Source organism: Canis aureus, chromosome 29 (genome assembly GCF_053574225.1).
Source record: "Canis aureus isolate CA01 chromosome 29, VMU_Caureus_v.1.0, whole genome shotgun sequence".
Taxonomy (NCBI): Eukaryota; Metazoa; Chordata; class Mammalia; order Carnivora; family Canidae; genus Canis; species Canis aureus.
In genome coordinates, this window is record NC_135639.1 from 5,102,367 (window position 1) to 5,127,580 (window position 25,214).

At 44.3% G+C, this 25,214-nt stretch overlaps 2 protein-coding genes across 9 annotated transcripts in view; one reads left to right on the forward strand and one right to left on the reverse strand.

Annotated features, from left to right (window-relative positions):
• Positions 1-25,214, reverse strand: part of DOCK1 (dedicator of cytokinesis 1) — a 493,559-nt gene that overhangs the window by 260,482 nt on the left and 207,863 nt on the right. The window lies entirely within an intron of this gene.
• Positions 1-25,214, forward strand: part of INSYN2A (inhibitory synaptic factor 2A) — a 58,609-nt gene that overhangs the window by 23,490 nt on the left and 9,905 nt on the right. For 4 of the 7 annotated variants that reach the window (XM_077877217.1, XM_077877216.1, XM_077877218.1 and 1 more), the window contains one exon: positions 17,077-17,148. The exons of 1 other annotated variant lie outside the window; for it this stretch is intronic. In XM_077877217.1, the coding sequence (XP_077733343.1) occupies positions 17,077-17,148 (72 nt within the window). Of the gene's footprint in view, positions 1-17,076; positions 17,149-22,441; positions 24,023-24,076; positions 24,191-25,214 lie in introns of those variants that run through there. 2 more of the 7 variants (XM_077877223.1, XM_077877222.1) reach the window with 2 other exon arrangements.

The following is a 25,214-nucleotide window of genomic DNA, read 5'->3' on the forward strand; positions in this document are numbered from 1 at the left end:
TCATGACCAAGTTAAAATACTAGTAGAGTTTTCTAGAGTTTACAAAATCATCAACAGTGGAGGATGCTCAGAAGCTGGGTAAAATCAGTTTCTCTCCCTGTCTTCCACCCCTAATTAAGCACGGAGAGCCTACTTTGTAAAGAGTTTGCCCACACTGGGAGGAGACCTAGTGAGGACAGGCCTTTTTTTTTTTTTTTTTTTTTTGATTTTATTTATTTATTCATGAGAGAGAGGGGGGCAGAGACAGAAGAAGCAGGCTCCATGCAGGGAGCCTGATGTGGGACTCGATCCCGGGACTCCAGGATCACACCCTGGGCTGAAGGCAGGCGCTAACAGCTGAGCCACCCAGGGATCCCGAGGACAGCATCTTACGTGCATTCTGGGACACACGACTTTGAGTCCCAGTACAGATCTCCCTCCAAAACCCACATCGCACGGTGAGGCCAAGGGCCTGCTCTGGTTTATGATGTTAGGACAGAGCCAGGGAGGGCAATACTCTTGGAACTTGGCTAGCGTCCAGGGCCCAACTTCTGTTTCTCGAAGAACACCGAAAGTATAACCTTTCCATAGGATTTCTTTTCACTAGTGAGTTTGCACAAACTGTGTGCCTGAGTCTGTCAGAAAAGCTTCTTGAGCTCTTCTGTGCGTGAGAATTCCTATGTCACCAACCCCAACCACATTCAGGAGCTTCCAAAGTATTTTTCGTGAGGTTCATTAATCTCATTTGCTTATGTAGATTTCCAAAAGGCCGTGGCAGTGTTTTCTGCTCAGGAAAGTTACTTAATCTCAGGGAGCTTCAAGGTCCTCTCCTACCAAGCCAGGCTACTAGGAGCTTAAAGATGATGTCTGCAAAAGCTAGAAGCAGAAACCAGCACCCAGTGGGCACCGAGGAAGGGACGTGTCCTAATAGCATTTCAGAGGATGCATTCCATACGTAGGTAGCTGTGCAAGAAGTATTCCAAATCATGTCTTTTAGTCCCTTGTAAAACGTTTGGGCAGTTCGCTAAAATCGCTCACTTTATGCAGTGCGGGCAGCTTGTGGTCAGTCTGCTTGCATGAATGCCAAGAATTATCCTGCTTATTTCAGAGCTCTCCGTATTATTCTTGTCTCTTCCCAGAAAGCTCAGGGTCACACAGGCTGCCTCAATAGGCCACTAATGTAGTTGTCGAAGGCCGAGAACCCAGCAAACGGGGCACTGAGTTTAAAAACCCAAGTACTTCTTGTAACAGCTGTAATTCCCCAGAGCAGCCATGGGCTGCTCGGGCAGGAGACACTCTGACCCACGAGCTCCGGATCTGAAATGCTCCTGCTGTGCCATCACCAGCCAATGGGATGGGCACTCCATGGGGAGACGGTTATTTACTTCTGAGACGGCACCCCGGCACACTGAGCGTCTCCGTGGGTTTGGTGGTGGTGACAGCCTAATGTTACTCTATTCAGAGAAGACCCGAAACAACATGAGGCGCTTCAGTCGAGCTATCATACATGAGGGCAGGATCTGTCGCTACCCAGAGTGAAGTGGGCCCTTTCACCGGTCACATCTCTCCCGGCGTCAGCTGGGTGTTACCTGCAGGCCTGGGTGTTGGGGGGCAAAAAAGGAGAGAGCAGAACCCGGGCCATTCCGTGCCGTCAAATGTGATGGATAGGCAGAGATGAAATCTTGAAGCCCGGAGGCTTTGCAGCTGTACTGAGTCAGAGCAAATGTGAGACCATCACTTTAAAGAAGAAAATCCTAAATAACAAACCAGCCCAAGGACTCCAGCAGCTTGCAGGGAGGGCTGTAAACCCAGTGACCCAGTCTCCCGTTCATCCCTGCTACCACTCTCGGGGCCCTGTCCAGCCGGGTCAGCCTCACCGAGAAAGAGTCTTTCTCTGTGACGGGAGGTCCAGGGCACACGGGGAGAGCAAGGAAAAAATAAGCCAAGGGAATCCCCCTGAGACCGGGGACCCTTTGAGGGCAGTGCTCACGGTGGCTTTGAAGACAAAACAGGTAGGAATAAAGACCTGAGGGCAGCAACAAGTTAATGCAAACCCAGCGTGGAATCCTGTGTTGTTGGTCCAGCTTTGCTTTGCTTTTAATCACTAAAGCAAGGAGGCCGGCCACACAGCGGGTGAAGGTATGTGCAGCTACTCACATCTAGAGGGGGAGGAAAAAAAAAAATCAGGCTTTCAGGATCTATGTTTATTTGAAGACCTCGGAGTCACCTTTCGACCTGGCAGATGTTGGCACACTTTTCCTACAAAGGGCCAGATAGTAAATATTTTTGGCTTTGAAGGCCACAGCCGTCTCTGTTCAAACGATTCAGCTCTGCCACAGTATCATGAAAGCAGTCACAGGCAGTATGTATACAAATGAGGGTGGCTGTGTTCCCGTGTAACTAGGCACGTAACAGCCAGTAGCCGGATCTGGGCCATAAGCACAGTTTGCCACATGGTCTTGTAAACGGAAGGACCACATTTACTCAGCTGAAAACCAGGTCAGAAGACGGGTGCGGGACAACGCCAGGGGTGTGACTAGCAGACGGACAGGCGTACCATTCATTGCATGTTCGGAAGGCCTCGACCAAGAGTCTCCTACCCGCTGAGCCATGGACCAGGCAAGGAGAGGAAACAAGTCCGATGAGCTCAGGCTCGCGGCGGAAGCATCCCCAGGCCACTGCTGGTCAGTTTGTTCCAAGCCTACGCTTGACTGTTCATCATCAGCCCATGCAACCTGCAGGGTTCTGCTTGCGAACTCCGTGTGTGTAGGTCATTCATGTATATATAATTTGCACGTAATTTGCACGTTTACATACATGACAGCATTTGTTTAAAACGTGAAGGTGTCACCGTCCCACCAGCAGGAATAAGAGGTCATCCCAGCACATGTTTGTGTGCCATGACGTGCTTTCACCTGGATATCGATGCTAGATGGACAGAAGTGATATCCTTGCTTTCTCTTATGTCCCTGTATTGACAAATCCCTCAGAATCAGGCACTCTTCAGAAGGACCTGTCAGGGGATGAGAAATCTCTCCGAAGTTCCCTTCATTATCCATGCCCAAACAGAATAAATAAATACTGCCTCACAATTACAGGGGAAGCATAAGGGGACAGCTGAAGTCACAGAGCAGGATGGGCCAACATGGGAATCCGTGCACCCCCGCGGCAGCCAGGACATGAACACAGAACCACCGAGTCTCAGCCTGAGACTGACTCGGAACATCCGAGAGCCCCTGCCAAGAGCCAAGGGAGAAGCTGGGCACAGGAAGGCAGTCCCGGCTCCACGGGACTGGGCATCCTCTGGACGGGCTGGGCTTGCTCTTGCCAAACCCACCCACCTATTGAGATGGAAACCTTCCACCTGGTTAGCTGGAATGGCCGCATTTCGAAGACGGGAGGTGGGTGGCCGTTAGAGGTTCCGCAGACAACCCTTGTGGGTCTCCTCTGGAATGAGTCCTGTGTGTCGCCTTCCGGCGCCTGGCACGATGCATCACAGAAGAGCGGGCCACTGTGAGCAGCAGAGGGAACGCAGCACCCGGCATCGAGATCAGGAGCACAAAGCTCCTCACTCCCTGCCAAATGCACTCCTATCCCTCTGCACTCCCTACCCGAGCAGGATGAAAATGTCAGCACTTCATTTTCTAATCTTCTTGATAAATCAGTTTCGGTGCCTCTGCATATTTGTCGTCACCCAGGCATTCCAGCCAGCCGGCCGAGGTCTGCCTCCCGCTCCCTTCATTTTTCCATTTTCCGGGAAGGAGATCCAGGAGGGGAGGGGAGTGGAACCACCAGGGCTCGGCAGTCAGCCGGTCCTGAGTTGGCGACTTTGCTCTGCCCCCCTCTCCCCCAGCTGTGCTTAGGCACAGCGATGAACCTCTTCTGAGCTTCAGCTTCTGTCTCTGTAACAGACAGCTAAGAGCACCTGCCTCGTGGACTTCTCTTGCAGATTAAATGGAAGACGGAGGACGAGGCTCTCAATCCAGGCTGGTGTTTGCACACAGTACCAGTTACCTCCTTCCAAATTACTCTGTTATTGAGAAGAAGCCTTCCAAGTACAAAAGTGCCGGGAGGTTAAGCAAGGAGGCGAGCGGAAATAAACACTGTCAAGAGAGACTTTCCTGCTTTATTAGACAGGCTGGTTTCTTTCCAAAGATTAGGAGGGAGGGAGGATTACGAAGGGGGACATCAGCTCTGATTCCGTTTTCAGAGACGCAAACAGGCCACTTGGATCCGGTGTCTCGGACAAGGCGGGGTGCGGGGTCGGGAACACCCCGGCCAAGCCTCTCCCAGCTACATGGTCCCTTCTGAGAGGACAGTCCCGATGACACAAGGGACCCCACAGCTCCTTTCGGCTCGAGACACAAATCCTCCAGAGAGGCTTAACAACATCGTCATTTCAGCCACTGCCTTCAAATACATATAAAAGTTTACAGAGGGGGAGAAAGAGAGAATAAAGCAGGAGAGCCCTCTCTACGAACGTTCCGCAATAAATGCGTTCAGGGATCCCACCGTCGTATTTTCTTATCTCTTGACACTTTAGTACTTATCTCTTCACCTGCTACACATGCTCGATTGGCTTCCATCCTCCGAACAGATTTCCGGAACACCTTTCTGTTTTCTTTTTCTGTTACAACAAATGGCTTTTATATATTTGTGATCAAACATTCAAGTTTCAAGTCCCAAGTAGAAATTATGTTTTGTGATTCTGCAACAGAAGCACCCATCACAGACTATCCAGCTTTCTCTTCCCTTAATGCACAGGGCCGGGGTGAGTCTTTGCTACAGCTTGTGTGTATGTAACTTTGTAAACACTTTTTTTAAGTTCTTGAAAAATAATGTCTTTCCATCCTTAATATGAAAAATGAAGCAAATATATTTGTAAGAATATAAAACACATTCCAAATTCTTGCTTTGGGCTTCATGTAGGTATCACACATACTCGAAAATGTAATTTAAATAATCTCCCTGTGCAGAATGCCAAAATAGATTTCAAATACCTCCCCGGCCTTTTAAGTTGGTAGGTGAATAAATGCCTCACCACAGAGCTACTAGGCAATCCAGATACCCCATTTGCAGATAAAATGAGCAATTCAAGGCATGACATGAACATTTATGGAATTTATGGATTTGTGTCCCAGAATTCAGGTGGTTTTTTTTTTTTTAAAGAGATGAAATGCAAGTTCTAGTTTTCAAATACTTTTTAAAATCCCATTCTATTTCTGCTAAAGCTATGCAAAAATGGCATGAGCTCTGTTGCCCACTGGATGTTGCAAGAGTTCAAGGAAGTGAGTATCTCTGGGCAAAATGCCCATAAAGCCCATCGATTCTGAGCCCCTCCAACATGTGAGCATTCTGCATTGTGGCACTGAATTCTCAAAATAACACTGAAGGTAAGAATTATCTGCACCAGAAAACCAAAGCCTGGCTATGCAGGTGACATCCCCAATGCCGGAAGGCTGGTGAGAATGGCAAAGTAAGACTTCACATCTAGATATGTCAGGCCTGAGCACCTGCTCTCTCATCCTCTGAAAATGGCAAACCTGGTATGTTTACAGAGAATTAAATAGCAGGCATTCTTGTTGCTACTGCAAATCTGGATTCTTCCTTTTTCTTGAAGGGACGAAGAGGCTCTTGGGCCTAGAAGTGGCGAGATCTTTGCAAACTTACGTAATGGAGAAAGCAGAAAGCACCGTATAAAGGGATGCCAGTACTGGCACATGCTTTTTTTTTTTTTTTTTCTGGCACATGCTTTTAAGGATTCATAATCAGTAAGAGGAATGTCCTCCGTGAGGTAATTTAAAAAAAAAAAAAATCAGAGCCATTGACCTTCTGAAGTCGGGGGACCTAAGTGCCGAGTACAAAAATCTATCCAGAGGCAACCATCCTGGGGAGAACCCTCCAAGGTCTTCCTATTGCATGTGTCACATCAGTGGCTCTGTGAGTGACCGCCACAGGCCCAGCTGGCTCTACCTTCCTCGAATGTACGTCTCAATTCATGTGAACAACAGGTTGGTGGAAAGTTTTCAATGCAACCAAAACAAGCATGTGTGTATTCTAACGGCCGAATTTGAAAGGACATTTATGGGAATGGAGGTCCTAGGCACCAAAAACAGAATAAATTTTTTTTTTCTATCGCGGTCTCATTGGTTATGGCACTAGACTATCTCCCCAGATAAAAGTCTCATAAATGGACATCAAGAATCTCATAAATGATGACACTACACGTTCAAGATTTTAATCTTCAACTGCAAGAGCTCTGAAGCGGTTGTTTAAAAAAACAAGCACGAGGTCAGACTTTTGAAACAAAGCACAAACGCTTCACAAAGAGGAGGTTCTGACTTAAAATGAACTAAACTGCTCTAAAAAAACACATCAAAAGAAATTGTAAATGAAAAATGAAGGGCTCTGTGGATATTTATGATCAGAACTATACTAGCAAATGCACATTAATGCTTTCAAATTAAAACCTCTGTTAAGTCAGACTCCATGTAGCAGTACTAGTGCTAGGGAAACTTGGCAAGCCAAGGAAAACCTGCTTCAGTGCAACATACCCCGATGCCTATTCTCATTCTAGTTTGGTAGCCACTGCCACCATAATTCATTTTCATTAATTTTCAATAAGGTATAGCTTAAGCTTTATCTGTCTTCCAGGAAAACAAGTTAATCAACTGAGCCTCAGCTCAGCCCTAAAAAGTTGTTTTCCTTATTAATAGCTACTCCTGATGCCCTTTGGGGTGAGCGACTTGTTTGTCATCACGGTTATCATTTTGCAGCTTAGGAACGTAAGAAAGAAAATGCAGGCTTTGCCCTGTTGGTAATGTAACCGGACCATCCACGCACAAAATAAGAAGTACTATCTTCCCTAATTCCTACATACTATGATTTTATATTATGGAAATCTGATTATAAAACTCTGAAAAGTCCTGCCCTAATAATAGTGTTTACTTCTGTGTCCATCTCTGTCCGAGTCAGAGGAGAGAGCACCACGAGGGCAGTATCGTGCTGCCCACCCTATTTCTGACAGTCATAATAATGTATCTGGAACAATAACAATAATAATAAATTCCTGTTTCTTCATCATGCATGGCTCCGTGTAAAGGGAAGTGAGCAAGGAAATGAGGCAGATCCTTAGGGAGAGCAGGGAAGCACTGCTGGAGGTGAGGCAGAGGGTGGAGGGAGAAGCAGGGGACACCTGCTGGCCCCCATGGACTCCCGCGCCCTTGAAGTGTCCCCCGGGCTGCCATGCTCCGCCAATGGCCACCATTTTGTTTCCCTTTATAATGAAAACAAGCACTGCAAGCTGCCCTAAGAGCCAGAGCCTCCTGAGAATTAGAGGGTCACCACATCTGGGGAGCTGCTAGGCCAATACAATCTCATTTGTCAACATCATATAAAGAAAGCACCTGCATTCATTATTAATAAGGTCTTTGTTTCTCACTGAAGCTCGTTCACCAGGACTGCTTCTGGGATAGAGAGATGGCATTTCCCCTGGAAGAGGAGGGGGCCGGGTCAGGTACAGGCTGAACCATCTATTTGAATATCTGGGTGCGGGAAGCAGAAGATGACTGACCTTTTCCACTTGTGGGGAAAATTTAAGATAGGATCATGTTAATACTTCGAGACAGATGTTCTCACCTGATCTGGATGGGAATAGCAGAGTGCCGACCGTCCTGTTTTCATATCCAAAGCACAGGGTATGATGTCAGTTAACCCACCAGGATCCTCACACGGATTCTTCACTCATTCATTCACTCATTTCCTCATTCATTATTCAAAAACTGTTTCTTGAGCGTCTACCATCCTTCACGCCCCAATGTGAGCTGTGAGTGTTCATCAGGGAAAAAACAGATAAAAATCTCTGCCCTAGTGGGGCTGACATTCTCGGAGGGACGGGGGGCAGACAGAAGGCAAAATAATAACAAAAACGTACGGTATGTTCCACGCTGATAAGCACTGTGGCCGACGGTGAAAGCAGAGAAGTACAGCACTCACTCTCTGTGAGTCACAGGAGAAACAGATATTTACAATATATACCTCAAGCCCTACTACAGGGAAAGCTCTTGTGACTTCAGAGCCAGGACTGGGAAGATGGATCCGTGGCCACCAAGATGCTCTCAGGCATGTGGGGCAAAGACCCTTAATCACATCATCAACATGCACCAAAAAATGGTCACAAGGTCACAAGGTTGTAAGCACCCAAACAGGTACTGGGAATCTGCCAGAAGATACACTGAGCTGCCCACGAGGGAACAGAGCATCTGGGCCAGAGCAAGCATGTACATTTGAATGAGTGTAGAAACTGTCCCGAGAAGTAGCACAACTCTTCAAAGTTCTACAGCTCTACTCAGTCCGCGCAGAAGCAGTTCTTTCATACTGGAGACATATGTCCTCTAGATTTTTAGTGCCTTGAAGGCAAGGACTGTGATTTATTCACCCAAGCAACTGCTCCCCAGGAAGAGGCCAAGCACCAAGCTGACGCCGAGGAAGCACTCCACGAACCATGAAATGCAAGCATGCTGAAGGCCAGCTAGTTGTTTGGGCTAATCCACAGCCAAATCCTAAATAGAGGTCTCCTAACTAGAACACAAGGTGGAAATAACCAGGATTAGGTTACTGGATGTGTTTTGTAAGATGCCATGGGGCTTGCATGTGGAGCTAATTCTTCAAGGATCAACATCTCAATTCCTGGCTCTGGGAGAACAGGCTATGAACAACTTTGAGAACTTTACCCTCCGGTAGGAAAAAAGTTAGTTAAGGTTAAGACAAATGGGAAGAAGAAAGAACTACTTTAACCTCCAAATGGGTTGTGCTATAAAACATCGTATCTAAGGAATCTGTTGGACCACAACATAATTCCCAGCTAGCCTAACTTATACATGGTGTTGGGGTTCCCAGGCTAGCCCTCCAGGTTTTTTCAGCTGTACTGCAACTCAACTAGAGAGTGCTACAAAATCTAACCATCATGTTGGTAATAGGATATCCCTCCTCTATTCTAATGTGGAACCCAAAAAATAGATCACCCTTGGGGAGTCAGCCAGGACAACTCTATTTTTTACACAAAGGATGTTTGGAACATACACATTCTTTTCAGAAGGATCACATGAGTATGTGTGGAAAAGAAGAGTTTGATGTTCTTCATCAACGAGACCTTTTTTCTCCAAAAAGAAGTTCTAGGTGAAGAGAGGAAAGCAGGAGTGAAGGCGTTTGGCCTTATTACCTGAACTAATACTAAAACCAATACCTACTAATGTCCTATTTGGCATAAGAACAGGAAAAGAGAGAAACCAGGGTTATATAATTAACAAATATTTGCTGGTTAAAATTCTTAAAACACAAATAACTCAGCGGTTATACCATATTCAAGATACAGAATAGAAAACGTGGACAGGAGTCTGAGTTTTATTTAAATGAGGTAAGAGCTGCTAAATTTCACCAGGACTGAGATCAATCCAACCCTCATAGATCTACTGAAGCAAAGTTACCTTCCCAATTAATTTTGTTATTTGCTCTTCCATTCATGGTGGAAACTTTTATGGCCACCTCTCCCATGACTCTTGTGCACGTTGCAAGCCGGGCAAACAAAGGAGACTATGAAGCGTACCAAGATAATACCAAATGGGAGACGTTGTGGTAGAGGAAGGGTACTAGGACCTGCCCAAAGGCACCTGGGTGCAGATGACTGTGCTGTTCCTATAGAAACTAAGAAGGCTTCCAACCAGTCAGCCCTCTTAGACACCCCCTGTGGCAGGAGGAAATGGGGGTGCCACAAAGAGTTGTGGTCACTTATTTTGTGTTCTTTAAAACACCACCTCACTTTCTAAAAGACACAAAATGCTTAGTCAGCTGGGGATCCCAGGCCACTGATGGACACAGCCTAACATAGGAAGCTGGCCTCTGGCTAACAGACGGCTCCTCTCAGCTTCTGGGGAAGAGGAAACAGTCATACCACTGCCAGGGGAAGCCAGCACTGCCTTTTACTGATCAACAGATGATCTTGGGAGTTTGTTGGGAAAATCAACTTTTTTTAAAGATTTTATTTATCCACAAAAGAGCACACACTAGCGCACAAGCAGGGTGGCGGCAGAGGGAGAGAAGGAGGGAGAACCAGACTTCTCACTGTGCAGGGAGCCTGGTGTGGGGCTTGATTCCAGGACCCTGGGATCACGACCCAAGCCAAAGGCAGCTGCCCAATGGACTGAGTCACCCAAGTGCCCCTGACTTCACATTCTTTTAACAAACTTAAACAGGACGTTCCCCAGATCCTGGCATTTAATAGCTTAGATGCAAAACACAGATATAGTTGAGATTACATGGATCTATATGGGAAAAGTCTAGTTTCACTCTCAGTATGGAACAGCTAACATAGGAAGCAACTGCACTTCCAGGGCATGATCTGGCAAATTCCTAGTGACAATTCAGCCTTAGGAATGAGCCAAAACCCCTGCCAGGGGTGGTCTTAAAACATCATAGGGGGTCACTGAAAACAGCTGCCTTTGACTATTTTTTTGAAGTTTAGTTTCTCCCAACAATAGTTGTGGTATCACTTTATGCTTCTAATTACAGTCACTTTGAGACTATTAAGTGAAAAAGCCCTTTAAGATGCTGACATAAGTGATGGCTCAGTTATCAAGAAGGGACAGCTGGAGCACAAACCTGGGCTAGAATGTGATAGAAAAAACACTTCTTGGCACCCAGTGAGAAAGCGAAAAGAACAAGAGAGATCGGAATAAGAATAAATTAAACAAGTGCATAAAATTATCACTGAGAATAGAGATCGTGCCATTTTTTTCTAAAGCAGCCGCCATCTCTAACAAAGGGCCCATTACATACCTTTGAGTTAACTCAAAGTGACCATTCCAATACCCTCTGTAATGTACGTGTTTTGAAGACCACAATTAAAGGATCATGCCCTGAGTTTAGCATCACCTGAGACACCATCTGCTTGCATGCCAGAAATTCTGAACTTGCTGAAAATCACTTTGCCATTTAAGAGACCAGCAGTTTAGCAACAGGGTCAGCTATACTGTGTGGCAATGCCGAGCTCTGGGGGACAGGCCCACAGCATGCCACGTGCTAATGCACTTGTGACGTTGCTTGAGAGGAGAATGCTCTTCTGAAGTCAAAACCCATTCACGGTCATCCAGGAATGAAGGGAAAAAATTTTCAATTGGGAAATTAAGACCTTGTGGAGAAAATCGCATTGTGGGATGTGGCAGTAGGAAGAGCATGGTGTGAGTCAATCCAATAATATAGTGCTAGTAATTACTACTAAATCAGAGGATTAATTTCTACTTGCCAGCCTTTCTTCTCTGAGGTGCTTATGACTTTTGTTGGACTTTGCTTCTGATAATAGGCACAGTGAGAGGCATTTTTCTTTCCTTTCCTGACCTTTTAACCAAACAATTAATTTGGGGGAGGGGATGGGGGGAGGATCAGAGTTGTTTGTCCTGCCTCTCAGGCTTTATCTTCAAGGTCTCAGAGACACTGAGCAGCTTGGATATGTGGCCAGGAAGAAAGCTTTCATGACCTTTCTATGACATTTCTCAGCACCCTTTCCTACCACCTAGGGCCTTGCTATCTTAGATCTCCCTGTGATGCATTCTCGAGAAAGCAGATGCTGCCTGTCATGGCCACCCCTGCTCTTGGGCCCCTGCATCCCAGGACATAGCTCAGGCTGACACCAGCAGCCATCCTTCCTTCATCATCCCCATGGCATTGTTATAACAACTGCCACACTGTCTCTGCCATGTGCCTTACCCCCTTTGTTGCTCATTGTCAATTCTACATTCCGTTACCTTTTGTTGATCAGCAGAAATGACCAAAGACTTGCAAACCCCCAAATTTGTCACCATTTTTCTCCTTTTTGTATAGGCATACAAAAGTATACTTTTATACACAGGAATTTTTGAAACTGATAATTAAAAATTAGAGCAGGTTACTGCAGAAGCCTAAGATAGCTGGAGAAACTGGTGAACTGCATATACAGGGTTAACCTGGAGAACTCAAGGCCACTCCAGGAAGGAGGCCCCAGTGTTGTGTTTGAATGGAGGTGCCCCAACTAGAGATCCACACTATCTTCTGTAAATGGTACTTATCTTGCTTTCTTGAAAGTAGAGCAAGGTCTTGTAAAGAAATCCACAAAGCAGAAGTAGAAATGGCTCTACACCTGGACTCCACCAAAACTACATTTTAAAATAAACTTTTCCTCATCCCTCTGCTTTAGCAAATCTGGAGCAAGTCCTCCTCCATGTCCATGCTCTTTACATCACTACTCATTTCATGACTCATGTCTAGTCTCCTTTAGGTTTCAGCAAAGCCCTCCCTGACCATAAGTGTCAAAGAGGTATCAAATGAGGAGAGGTTCCAGGTTCTGGAATTCATTCCTTGGTTAGAACTATGCTCTGGAGGGATGGAGGCAAGAGAATCAAGGGAAGAGGAGAAAAACAAGTACCCAAGACAGCTTGGTGCTTGGCGTTGTCCTTGGTGCTGACTGCTGTGTTCTTTCCAGGTTAATAACAGAAAATACTGACAAATGGCAACTAATTGCAATGGACAATAGTGAGTGCTACAAATATAAGTGTATTAAAAATCCTATTTACAATGAGCATGCTAATTATTGGAGTCCAAAGGAGTTCCTGCTGGGAAAAAAGTGGGGACCAGAGCTTTTCACATGTACGCTTTTTGGTTGCTTTTTGCACTTGGTTGGAATTTTTTCATTAGATTTGTCTATTACTGAACTTCAATATGAGAACCAAAAGAATGATTCTATTATTTGGTCACGTTAATATTAACCAAATACTCAGTGTACCGGGCATTGTGACAGGCATAGAATTATAAACCTATATACAGTGTAACTCCTCAAAAGGAAAGAGAGCTTTACAAAAAGAGAAATTAACTTGCAAGACAGAAAACACAATTTTTGGTCAAGATATTCTTCCTCATAGCTTTTACATCAATAACGTAAACTCTCTCTTCTCCAAACTTATAATCACAAAAGATCTCTAGCCCTACTGTCACTGGAGAAGTCTCTGCTCCAGCAGCCCAACGTTTTTGGATTGCTCTTCTTCACAGCAATGGCTATCTAGAAAGATAATCATTCCAAGTATTGGTTTTATGACTTGTTTCCAAGTGAGAAGGAAAAATTAGGGAAATTCCATAAGCACTTTGTGTTCCCTGTCCTATAGAAAGAATTTATCTGTTTCATCTATATTTAGAGAACACATTCATTCAGATGCTGTAACACAATTATTAATGTGACCATAAAATTATCAGTGAAGCCAAACCCTACAGCTTGAAAGCTCCAAGGACAATTAGATGGATTATCAAAGCAATAAGCACAATGGATTACATAGTTTAAGCCCTCTACTGAAAACACCCTCATGCTTAATAAAACTTTAGCAGGTATACCTTGATTGATATTAGCTGCTGGAGGCAGCCTGTGACTTAGCCACATGACCCAAGGGCAACATTTTAAATTTTATCTGCAAATTAATTTCTCATTGACCTCTATTTCTATAAGCCACCTTTATGGACACCAAACTCTTGGATCCTTTAAACAAAAGAAAGATCTTTTTTAAAAAAATCTTAGAAACATACTGAGGGGTCTCTAAGAAAAGTTCATGGCAATGAGAAATTAAAACTTCCCAGACACTGTAGAAATACGACTGACCACATGTTTGTTTTTCTTTTAAATTAGCTAAAAACCAGTGACCACAAATATGTCTCCATATAAAGTAGGTATGATGTCTCATGTTCATTGCCTCTTATCAATAAACATCAGTCAAACCATACTATATCTCAGGATTGAGTAAGTGAATTAGGTTGAGTTGTAAATAAAAGAAGCAAGAGAAAGGGAACTGAATGAAAGTGATGTTGGAGCCACGGGGGAGAGTTAAGTCAAGAAGTGATTTCCGCGCCACTCTTTCATCCAAGTGTAAGAAAAACTCTGGAATGGCTTTCCAGATTAAATTTATTAAATTTAAAATAATATCCAAAGAGTTTCATATTTTACATGATCTCATCTCATCTCCCGCAACTCCGTTATGCAACATCTGTTCTAGCCATGCCGGCCTTTTTTTCTGTCATGCAAACATGCCAACATCATTCCCATTGCAAGATGTTCACATGTGATGGTCCTCCTGCTTGCACCACTCCACCCTGGATCTTCAGATGACTCACTTCTTTTATTATCATCAAGGTCATGCTTCAGAATCCAGGTCCTCAGTCTGCTAGCTAAAGCCACCTCTCCACAACCCTTCCTTAACACAATGTTATCAAAATTCATCCATCTGCCCATCCCATTCATCCAATGCATCCATCCATGTGTTTATGTGTTGCTTGTCTGCCTCTGCCACTCTACTGCAAGCTTTGTGAGGACAAAGACTGTGTCTTATTCAAAAATGTCTCCTCGGTAGCCAAATAATGTCTAACACTTAATAGGCACTTAATAGCTATTTACTTACTGACTGTAATAGTGTTAAAAAATATGTGTGTGTGTGTGTGTGTGTGTGTGTTTAGATGGGGATTAGAATAGAGTCTTTTCAGAAAATGCTTTTAAAAAGCAATTTCTAACTGAAAAATGCCAAGGTCCTGTAAAGAAAGTCCTCTTGTGCATTTCTGGTACCTAAAGCCCTTGTCCTGTCATTGCTGGATTCATTGACTAGCCCAAGCTGCCAATTATACATAGTGCCGAATACGAATCCCAAGGTAGAAGGCAGGCATCACAGAGAATCAGAAGCCTGGGGTCTAAGAATAATGAGATCCTGGCCCTGAAATGTTACTGTATTCTTCTCTTTAAAATGAGGATACCATAATTAATTTGAAGGCTCAAGGCTCTAATGTGAGACACTTGGGAACTCTAGGATATTGGGCAAGTAAGGAGTGTTGGTGTTGATGAGGCTTAATAGAGCTCTGTCCTGAGGTCTAAGACGGGAAGGTTCTACAAGTTTGAAATTCATATTCTCCTCAGACTCCAGAAAGAGTGACCCTCAGATAAGGGCTAAGAAATGTCTCTGATGCTACCTGCTTTCTTTTAAAAGCCTCACCTTTGGAATGTGACTAGCACCTATAAACAGCTGTCCTGGTAGGTGGTTAGCACATGCTCATGCAACACAAAAGCAAAACACTACCTCATCTGCAACCCAACCTAACAGTGTGACAACATGTTTTGCACCAGCCTAGTCACTGCTAAGACACGGGCTCACATGTTGTGCATGATATTGTACAAAAATGACCTCAGTCAGAAAGGAGCTTAGGGCAAGCTTTGGGAGAATATGCCAAATGGAGAAAGTCCCTTTGTACATATGTAAGGCATGGAAGAATGGAAAATGGTCGATGTCATGACACAGGGGAACCCTGGAATGGGTCTGACAAATCTGGAGCCAGGTGGGAAGGTACATGAGACTCTTGGGGGTCTGTCAACAAGAGGAAAAGTCTAAGGAAAAAAGTGGCCATGTCCAGTGAAGAGAAAGGGGAGGTTGTGATGCACAAGCTCTTGGCTGTTCCTCTCTACTGACTAAGCCAAGGGAAGAGTAAAATGCGAGACGTGCATTTCCAAAGGAGCCCAATGCAGAGAGTGATAGTGGACAAAGATCAACACACAAGCCGCCACACCACGATTCCAATCCTCACCCAAATACACTAAGGTCACAGGCGATGATCAGCAGCACCTTAAGGCAGGATATGGTCACTTGATTAAGTAAAATGCACAGAATTCAAAGGTCAAGTCCTGAGTTTACCAAAGCTCACTGAGACAACATGACATTGAGTGGGAAATCTTTTTGTCAAATGTTTATGTAACAAAATATAATGAGGAAAACAAAAGTTATTTTCAATTCGAAATCCATGATGCATACCAGAAAAGTTTACACAGTGAAGGTGATAAAAATACTGACTATTGATGTTGACGGAAAACCTTCTGTGCACACTATTACTATGTTGAGTGATTCTATGTAAATGTAAATTTATCCCCTCAGTGTACATAAGCCAATTCAGATGGAAGCTTTTCTTCTGCCACAAATTTAACAGACTGTGGTTATCATGTTTGCCCCTGGGTACAAAGTAATATTCAGAAAAACTATGCCTGGCTGTTAAAAATATCAGGGAAGAAAGGTCAGCTGAAGTCGTTAGAAGAAAGAGCATAAAACCACCTCTAATGCTAATTTCTTGAGGCAAGAGGGCCAAGAAATAGTCAAACGTTTTAGGGTACTCACCCTTCCACAGTATGCTCCAAAAAATACTCTAAGGTTATTTTTTAAGGAGGAAGAAAGTAACCTTGCCACCCACTCCCCCCAAAAAGCAAACCTGTGTGGCCTCATAGGACTGATAGATCTCACAGATAATAGAGCCAGACAAGGTCAGTGGAAGGCATGACAGCAGCACTAGGATTCTCTGCCACAAGGCTGAGCAAATTGTTTTCTTTCTAGAGTCAGAGAATAAATATCTGGAATCTGGAAACCAAGAAGCAAAAATGGAAGATACCATGTGTAGATATTTATGAAAAAAATGTTCACTATATTTTTTACTCTCAAAATATTTAAGGACGCTGTAATTTAAATTTCATTAACGCACACAGTTTCCAAATATTATTATCCTTTCTCCCTTTTTCCCCAACCATTTAAAATGTAAAATCCATTCTTGGGGGACAAAGTCAGAATGAGGGATAGGATTCAGCCCATGAACTGAAGTTTGCAGACATGTACTCTCACCTGCAGTGAGAGGTTGTAGGGCAAAGTTAAGCCAGGGAGTCAACATATCTGGCATTGGTCTTCCCTCAAAGTGTCTTCAAAATACCATAAACATAGAGCTTCACTGAAACATCCCAAGTTCTCTTTTAGCAAAATCAGATTATCTATTTCATCCAGTAGCTTACGTTCACATTCTGGATTTATTTTAAATATCATCTTAGCTGTAGACGTTGCATTGGTTTTGTATGATAAATGCAGACAGGAGCAAAATGGGAAACACACATTAATCAGTTTCCATCACCATGACAAGCAATGGCATTGGGAAAGCATCTGATGTGAGGTGTCTGCTCTATAACAGCCAGCGACCACCAGCCACCACTTGTAATGCTCTCCTGTTCTTATCTTGTAGGCTTTCATATCGGACTGGGCAAGACACAGCTAATTGTGACACATGCAGGAACAGTGCATGTATTATCTATAGGTATGTTAACGTTCTCCTCCTCCCACTTTTCTATTATGAGTGACAAATGATGTTTACCCACGGATGCAAGAATCATTGGGGGCCATGCTGGGATGATTATATCAGACACAAAGTAAAGGGCTTTACTTGACCATAATTCTAAGCTACTCCTAAATACTCAACCCCAGGTGTATGATCCCAGGATGAGGGAGAGCTTGAACTCATTTATCTTGCAAATGCATCTTAGTGGTTTCAAAAACCGGTATAAGTTTGATGGCTTGTTTTCTCAGAATCGATAGCCATGAGCACTGTACTGTGTGTTCTAGCAAAGCTATGAAAGCTAAGTCCTTCAGATGGTATAGATCAAAGACTGCAAACCACACTGGATGCACTAGGAATACCACGGAAGAACCCAGGCTGCTTGGACCAAACGTGTAATTTATTTCCTTAGGAACTCACAAAGACTGTGGCACTGGCATCCCTTGGGACATAATCCCCAGTCTAGAATCCCTACAGCTGTTGTTCATCACGTTTTTGTTTTTGTTTTTTTTAATTTAAAGTTTGTTTAGATTGCTTGCATCAACAAGAATTCACAAACTTTCAATAGGGAAAAACCACATTGGGCTTCTTGTGGAAATTTAGGATTTTCAGATATTGTCACAACTTTCAGGGAGGTGACTGCCTGTTTTCTTTTCGGAAATATAATTTTCACAAAACCACACGAGAGCAGTTAAGAGATGCTATGATTTAGTTCGCTGCTTAAAACCTAAGGCTGAAGGACAATTACAGTTGACTTACCCAATTATCAAAAACAATTCTCACTGCATAGTTCTATATCTAGAAATGTATAAAAGACCTCCCATCGCTCCTCTCCCCCGACCCATGCCCAACAAAATACACCTTCTAAAAAGATCTTCAAAGTCCCCTTTCTCTGATCAACAAGGTAGAGACAGGGAGAGGGTGTAAATGTCTTCAATGTAGCAAAAAGCTTGACACATTCTTGGGCTCATCACACATCTCCAGCCCAGCAGAACATCCAGGATGGGACTTAGACTGTTTAAAAGCAGAGTTGGGTCACTTGGTGACATCTTCTGGGTCAAGGCAGACATGAGCACCAGGTGTCACACTAGCACATTCCTTACTGTGGAAGTTCTCAACAAAGGGCAATTTAGCCTCCAGGGGACATCTGACAAGGTCTGGAGGGAGACGTTTTTAGCTGTCACAACTAGGGGGGTGCCACTGGCATCTAGTAGGTAGAGGCCAGAGGCGCTGCTAACATCCTGTAAAGCACAGGACAGCCCCACCACAGGAATTCATCCCGTCCAAATTGTTGATCCCTCTGAGACTGACAAAGCCCGCCCTGCTGGAACCATCACCAGGTTAAGGTCTGTAAAAGGCACACGCCAGCTGCTACCGCCTCCTGGCAGTACGCAGGCAGCCTGGACCCCGGCAGGAGCCCCGGCCCAGCATACCAAGCTGCTGGATTATCCTCCCACCTTTAACAAAGAAGAGGTGAAAAGCAAGCGCCCAGGCAAGTTTTGTCAAGAACTCCCACAAATTGCAAATCACCTCCTCAGAGACATCTACTTATCAGAGAAGTTGCTTAGTAGGAATATTTTCACTAAATTCATATTGTGGAAGAGAACTAAGAATCAACAGTGAGGGGATGTAACTCTGACTCAAGATAACCCTTCGCTAATATAAGTCATTAGGAAAAGAAGTGAAGACCGTAAAGGGCCTGGCATATACCCTCACTATTTATTTAGCTTCTGTTACTCTGGGAGCCGTGGTTCACCCAGCCTTTTAATGCAACAGAGCAGAAGTGCACCAAGATTTTCAGAGAAGGTTCACAGTGAGCTTGATGAGCACAAACCCATTTAACATTTTGTGGGTGATTGAAAAAAGAATTTATTAGGGCACTCTCCAGTGTAACTGAAGTAATTTAAGTAAATTTAGCTCTAAATCCAGAAGTAACTTACATTAAAAGTGATATTAAAAGTGATTTAACAAGCCCGTGAAGGACAGAAATTTGTCTTTTTCAGGAATTAGCTTTGAGTGCTTGCAATTTAGAATTGGCTCAACCAACATTCTGCACGAACCCCAGTACACCAGCTCCTGGCCCACTTTCTGAAAGATCTGTGAATGTCTCAGAACCACAGGAAATTGCCCAAATTGAGCAAAGACTCACCAGTGAGAGGGACTGGGCCACAGTGATCATTTTGGTTACCTCTTGCAAAACAAGGACAATGCACGTCCCCTCACAGTGACCTTGTCGTCAGATCTGCGACTGCAGGGATTGCTAGAGTGCTGGTGTGCATCTTCAGGAGCTGCCCCAGAGGACCCTCCAGAGCCAGGCACACCCCCTCCCCCCCCCACCAGCCCCTTCTCTAAATGAGGCAAACATCCCTGGAGAGGTGGTACTAGAAAAACTGGAATGTGAGATCCCTTGTTCAGGAAAGCATTTTAAAATCTCTCCTGTCAGAGTGATGGCAACACCAACTCCCCAACCCCCAAACTTGTGCTGCAAACAGATGTTATTCTAGAAGGGCTTAAGAACAACATCTCAGCTGGACTCCCGCTGCCTCTAGACTTCCAGCCATTAATAAGGATCTCAGTATCACTACCAAGTTGAACACCACAGCTCATCAAGCTCCGTTCCCAATTTTTAGTCACTTTACATTAGTAATCACTAAAATTTAACTGTTACTAACTCACACAAGGTTGCAGGTCAACAAAAAATGTAACACTCGGTACGCTGGTTATTGACCCTGGACCCAAGTTTTCTGAGCTTCATGGATGGTAAGTCAGGTGAGAGCTCACTTCCAGTCAACTCACTGAAAAGCCAGTCAAAAGGGACATCACACACTTAACCTATTAATTTAATCTGACTCATATAGATTGAGATCTAACAATTAGCTGATTTAAAGTTATGCCAGGCTTTTGAAGGGCAACCCAGATGTTTTCTATGAATATGGGCACCCCACTCAAGTTCCAAGGGATTTTCCATGAACCACCTTGCGGGGGGAATCTGATTTCACACTTCTAGATCCTGACTGCCTGTACCTTTTTCACACTTGATATCTGGTCACACCCTACTCTGTTCAAAGCACCTAACTCACAGAAATAATTCTCTCTTGCCTAAGTTCTACGTTGTTGGTTTATGTCCTATGACGTTGATTTATGCAACATTCAAATAAATGATATCATTTCAGTGATAGGCACAAATGACCTAAACAGATCCAAACACAAGATCCTCTTGGTGAGCATTCAGCAGCAGAATAAGAATAAAGGGTTTGTAGGCGACCCTACAGGAAGTCACCTACAGGAAGCCTGTTCAGCAGGAGCGATGGCCTGTGTGGGCATCAGTTGTGTCACGGGGGAACCACATATTTCTCTGTAGTTAACTCAGGACAGCCACCAAGGGGGCTTCCGTCATACTGTCTGAATACCAAAGAGTAACCTACAATGATAAAAGGATACTGGTCTGGCTCCTTGAAGACTCGCATCTCTCCGAGACTGCCCTGATGGCTGGCAATGGTTGATACATGACTTCCCTATTGGAGGGTTCCCTTTTGTCAAAAGAGAAAGGACATCAAGGAGGAATTCAGCTAGGTGGCTTCTCAGTTTCCGGTCAGCCCTATGATTTAATCCTCAAATGCCAAATGCTTCATGAAGAACAGAGGTTTCTTTGGTAGAAAAGCATTCAGAACTCATAGTCCTTATGCAGGAGAGATCACCTGTTCGGGGGACCCGGTCACAGTGCACATGGGCAGCCATAATATCTGAGAAGTGAGACAAAGGGAGGGCACAGATTTCAGAGGCTTTATGATTTATTAAGGCCATTTCTTCTCACCAAGGAAACTTGCAAGCAAATCCTCCTTCAGTTCCTGCACACAACTGTGTAGAGAGAGGGCCCCATCACCGAGGTAGCTCAAGGACAGGGTCCTTGCAGCGGGTTCCAAGTGTGGCTCTGGCACCCGAGCTCTCAGATACCAGCGCCTGCATCCTAGACCTCAGTCCCCATACCACCATCTCAGCCACTGTTCTTGGTCTTTCCCATGAGGTGCCTCGTGAGCCTCCAGACTGAACAGGTTAAAGGAGTTTCAAAATAAAGAAATTTTTAGATCCCAAAAGACAGTGGTTATCCCAGAAACTGGGAGCACACAAGAGGCCATCATGGCTGCTATAGCCACATGTTGCAATTTGTCGTGCCTGTTCGCTGGTAGGCAGAGAGCCCTGGAGGTCAATGAATTTGACCCTCCCTGTCCTGCATGTACACACCACTTTTCACTCAAAACCCAATTACCCCCTCCGAACAGCATAAAAATCCACTGTGTTTCCAGTAACACTTGGCCCAGGGAGATGCAAAGGGTGCCGTGTTCAAGACCTGGCTGCCTGCAGTTTTATCAACACGGTCCTATAATAAATGTGTACCTTTGCCATGGGCGGCGGTACATATTTCTCTGTAAAAAATAAGTCTGTCGTGGAAATATACAAAACTTGGAAGAAACATCAAAAGGACAAAAGGTCTTGAAGCAATTTCAGGGGAAAAGGCTGCCAGTACCACAAGCCAAAGGTTGGTACCATCAGCCTACGAGAGCCTGCTGCTCAGGCACCAGGTGCCCCAGAGGTACCCCCACCCTCTCTTTGTCGGGGTGGCCACTAAATCTCTAAAGTCACGTGGAACAACAGCACACAAGGATCAGATAGGTCCCTTCCAGCTCTGAAAGCTTGCTGACTGAGTGATTTACAAGCGATTTACTGCAGGACTCTGAGCTTCCACAGAAAGTATACATGGAAGGAAAAGTGTGGACAGTCACAAGGCATTTCTCAACCAAGTAACATCCATCCCTGCGTTAGCAAATCAGATTTATGTAGAGCCCAACAACCATTCCTGGGCAGCCAATAGCTGGCCCTGCTCGCTGGTCCACTAAAACCTCCAACATCAAAAGTAACACTTCCCATAATCGGGAATTTTGAAGTGGTTGACATGATTACATTTTTTCCTAAGATGACATCCCTTGGATTGTGATCTGGACCAACAATGAATTTCTAATGAAAGACCATCTTGGCATGAAAAAAGATTAACAGAAATACAGGTTTCAGTTTTCTTTAGTAAAACTTTTCTGGCTAATCATCCATATTTCCTGTCACAATATGCTGTAATTATTTCAGAAAATGTTTTAAGGATAAATTACTAATATAATATTTGCTCATAAGCAGTTCAGATGCTTTGTACCCAGCCTATCTTGGTTAATTCTCTTGTCAGACGAATCTGATGAGTCACACTACTGATGATTCACCTTTTGTTCAGATTGTGTTTCAGAAAGGAACAATGAAATACACCATTTCCCTCCTTTACTGAAGTGGTTAATTCGTAAAATAATACCACAACAAAATGGCTTGAATTCAAATCTGTACGTTTTTATGAAAACAGCACGTGCCAACCTCAATTCTAAGGCTTTTGAGAATGAGAGCAAAATTAAAAGGTAATAATGATGCTGATTTGGATTCATTAAATAGGATCTTTACCAGAATTTAAAATTTCCCTGTGTTAGAATTCCCACCATTAGTCAGAAGCCCTGATGCTACTGTTCCCTCCAGGAGGACGCTGCCTACACATGCTCCATTTCCACACATCAAGGCCACCACACAGCTGGCCTCCAGGTACACTAATTATGTGGGGGACCAGGAAAGGGACAGGAATCTGTATGGACAGGAATGTTGAGGGTCTGCTTTGCTTTCAGTCCCACTGAGGGAGGGGGATCTTGCAGAAGGCCATGTTGTCTATGTCCTATTTTTGTCATTTGATATGATCCACTGATGGTCAAGCATGGGCAGGATTTCAACCAACCATTTTGATTAAATACCCAAGCCCTTTCCATGCGGTGCTTATAGGCATTTCTGCAGCAAGCATTTTCACTAGGATGCCTAGGAAATGGGAGGCTTCACCCCAGTCACTGGGAGATGGAAAGAAGTCGGTAATCTGGCTGAAGATAACCCCACGTACACCCGCTACCCTATGACTCTGCAACAGCAGAGCTCTGACAAAGGAGAACCTTCTGCTGGAATGGTGTGTGCCACAGACACAAGGACAAAAGACAGATAAAGTTGAAGGAAGCGGGGATGCCTGACCTGGGAGGGGGCCAACTCACAGGTGGTGGGATCATCTGGGAAGGACAGCATGCTGGGGAGGGTTCAGTCATGTGCTCTAGAGCCCACCCCCATCCCCCAGGCTACAGAGTCAGGAACGAGGGGCAGGAACCAAGGAGAGAAACAGCCAGACTTTCCCCAGGGGTGGAAGGGGATGCCTCACCGCATGTGCACACTCATCTTTACAGCATCTGGGAACCTTCTGGGACCTCACGATCCCTGACTGCTCATCTGGCAGGAAGTTCCTAAATTCTGCACGTTTGTTTCCAAAATGACTGGAGGATTTCAGGGAAGATGAATCAATTACCCTTATATGAGATGGAAGGAGGAATCCACAGAAGTAACGGGTGGCACTTCCTCATATCGTCCTTGGTAATTCATTGCATCGCCATTAAGAGCACAGAATATAAGGATGCAAAGATTCTAAATAAAACTGTGCATGGAAATTTTACCGATTCTGGTGTAGTGCACAAACTGCAAAGAGCTGGTGAGGGTGACGCATGATCAGGACAGCCACCAGCACTGAAAGCCTCACGACTAATGAAGTCTTATTGTTAAGAGAGGTAATTGCATTTGTATGCAGAAATGGTGCCAAGTCTAGCCTGTCCAGAGCCCACTTGGAGTGAGATCTCTGCAGCCTTTGTCATTTAGTGATTATCTCTTAGTGGAAGTGCTCTTTCCAGTCCTGCTCTAATTACTACCACTTGTGCATATTAAGTTCTTTAACAACATGAACTGATGTGGAGGAAATTAGCCTTTTGTCTAATATTTAGTGTTCTGTTCTTTGTATTTACAGTGAATGATGGTATGGGAGGAAGATGACAGGAAGGAGTCCCAGGGTAATACCTTACATAGTATGACTCTGGCATAAGGAAGTATTTTTTTTTTAATAAAGTAAATTAAAAGTCAGAACAGAAGATTTAACAGACCTCAGAATTCTCCTTGAAAATTCCCAAAGCCAATAATCAGAGTTTTTTCCCATTCCATCAGAATTTGTAAAATACATTATTTCTTTTTCCCCAATATACAAGGATTTAGGCTTTTGTAATACCAACACCTTCATTCTAACATGGAACTCTGATATGTATTAGAGATTAGAAAACTGAAAACCAACTACTTATCTCAACATATTGTTTTTAAGCAATTAGTTAAAATGTATTCAGCAAAGAAAGGTTGATTACGCTGATCACCCTCCTCTTAGAACCCTCACCCTTGGTTATACCCAGAGGTAATAATTAAGGAGGCATCACCGATGTCCCAAACCTTTGGGAGGAGGTTGCACTGTCAGTATCATGAGAAAATGGATGTAATTCATTTTTACATGAATACGAAGTGTTGTTTTTTTTTTTAGGGGCCAGATGCAGGACTTGGTTCCTACCACAATGCCTGAGTTAGATCATTTGAAATTCCACAGGGAACGTGGCGATTAGAGAGGATATTGGTTGCTAAGACCACACGACAGACTCTCCCATCAGCCCTCTTGAAAGAGCTCCTCTCTTACACACCACATCCCTGGGGGTTGAGTGGGGAGCCCAGGATTTACATGGTCACTGGTGACACCAGAGGACTCGCACAAGAAGCTAATGGTTTTCCGGTCTGAGTGATGCGACTCTCATTGCTTCCTATCAGCACAGATGGCATAGCTCAGCTCAGATCAATAGAGGGAGAGCTCCTTGGAGCATCTAGAATTCAAGTCCTGGGTTGGTGGCCCAGGGGGTCGGGCTGCTTTGCATATTACCTCCAGCACTATGACCCTAGGAAGTCATTTGCCTCCTAGCAGAATTGTGCCCATCCTGAAAATGGTAAGAGCAGATGAAGTGACAGTCCAAGGTGTTGGCCAACCCTCAGTAACCTAACCTAGTGGTCCATTCCGGCACTTGCCGGACTCACTACAACCAATTTTGAAGAGTTTTTTATTTTCTCCTTTTAACTGC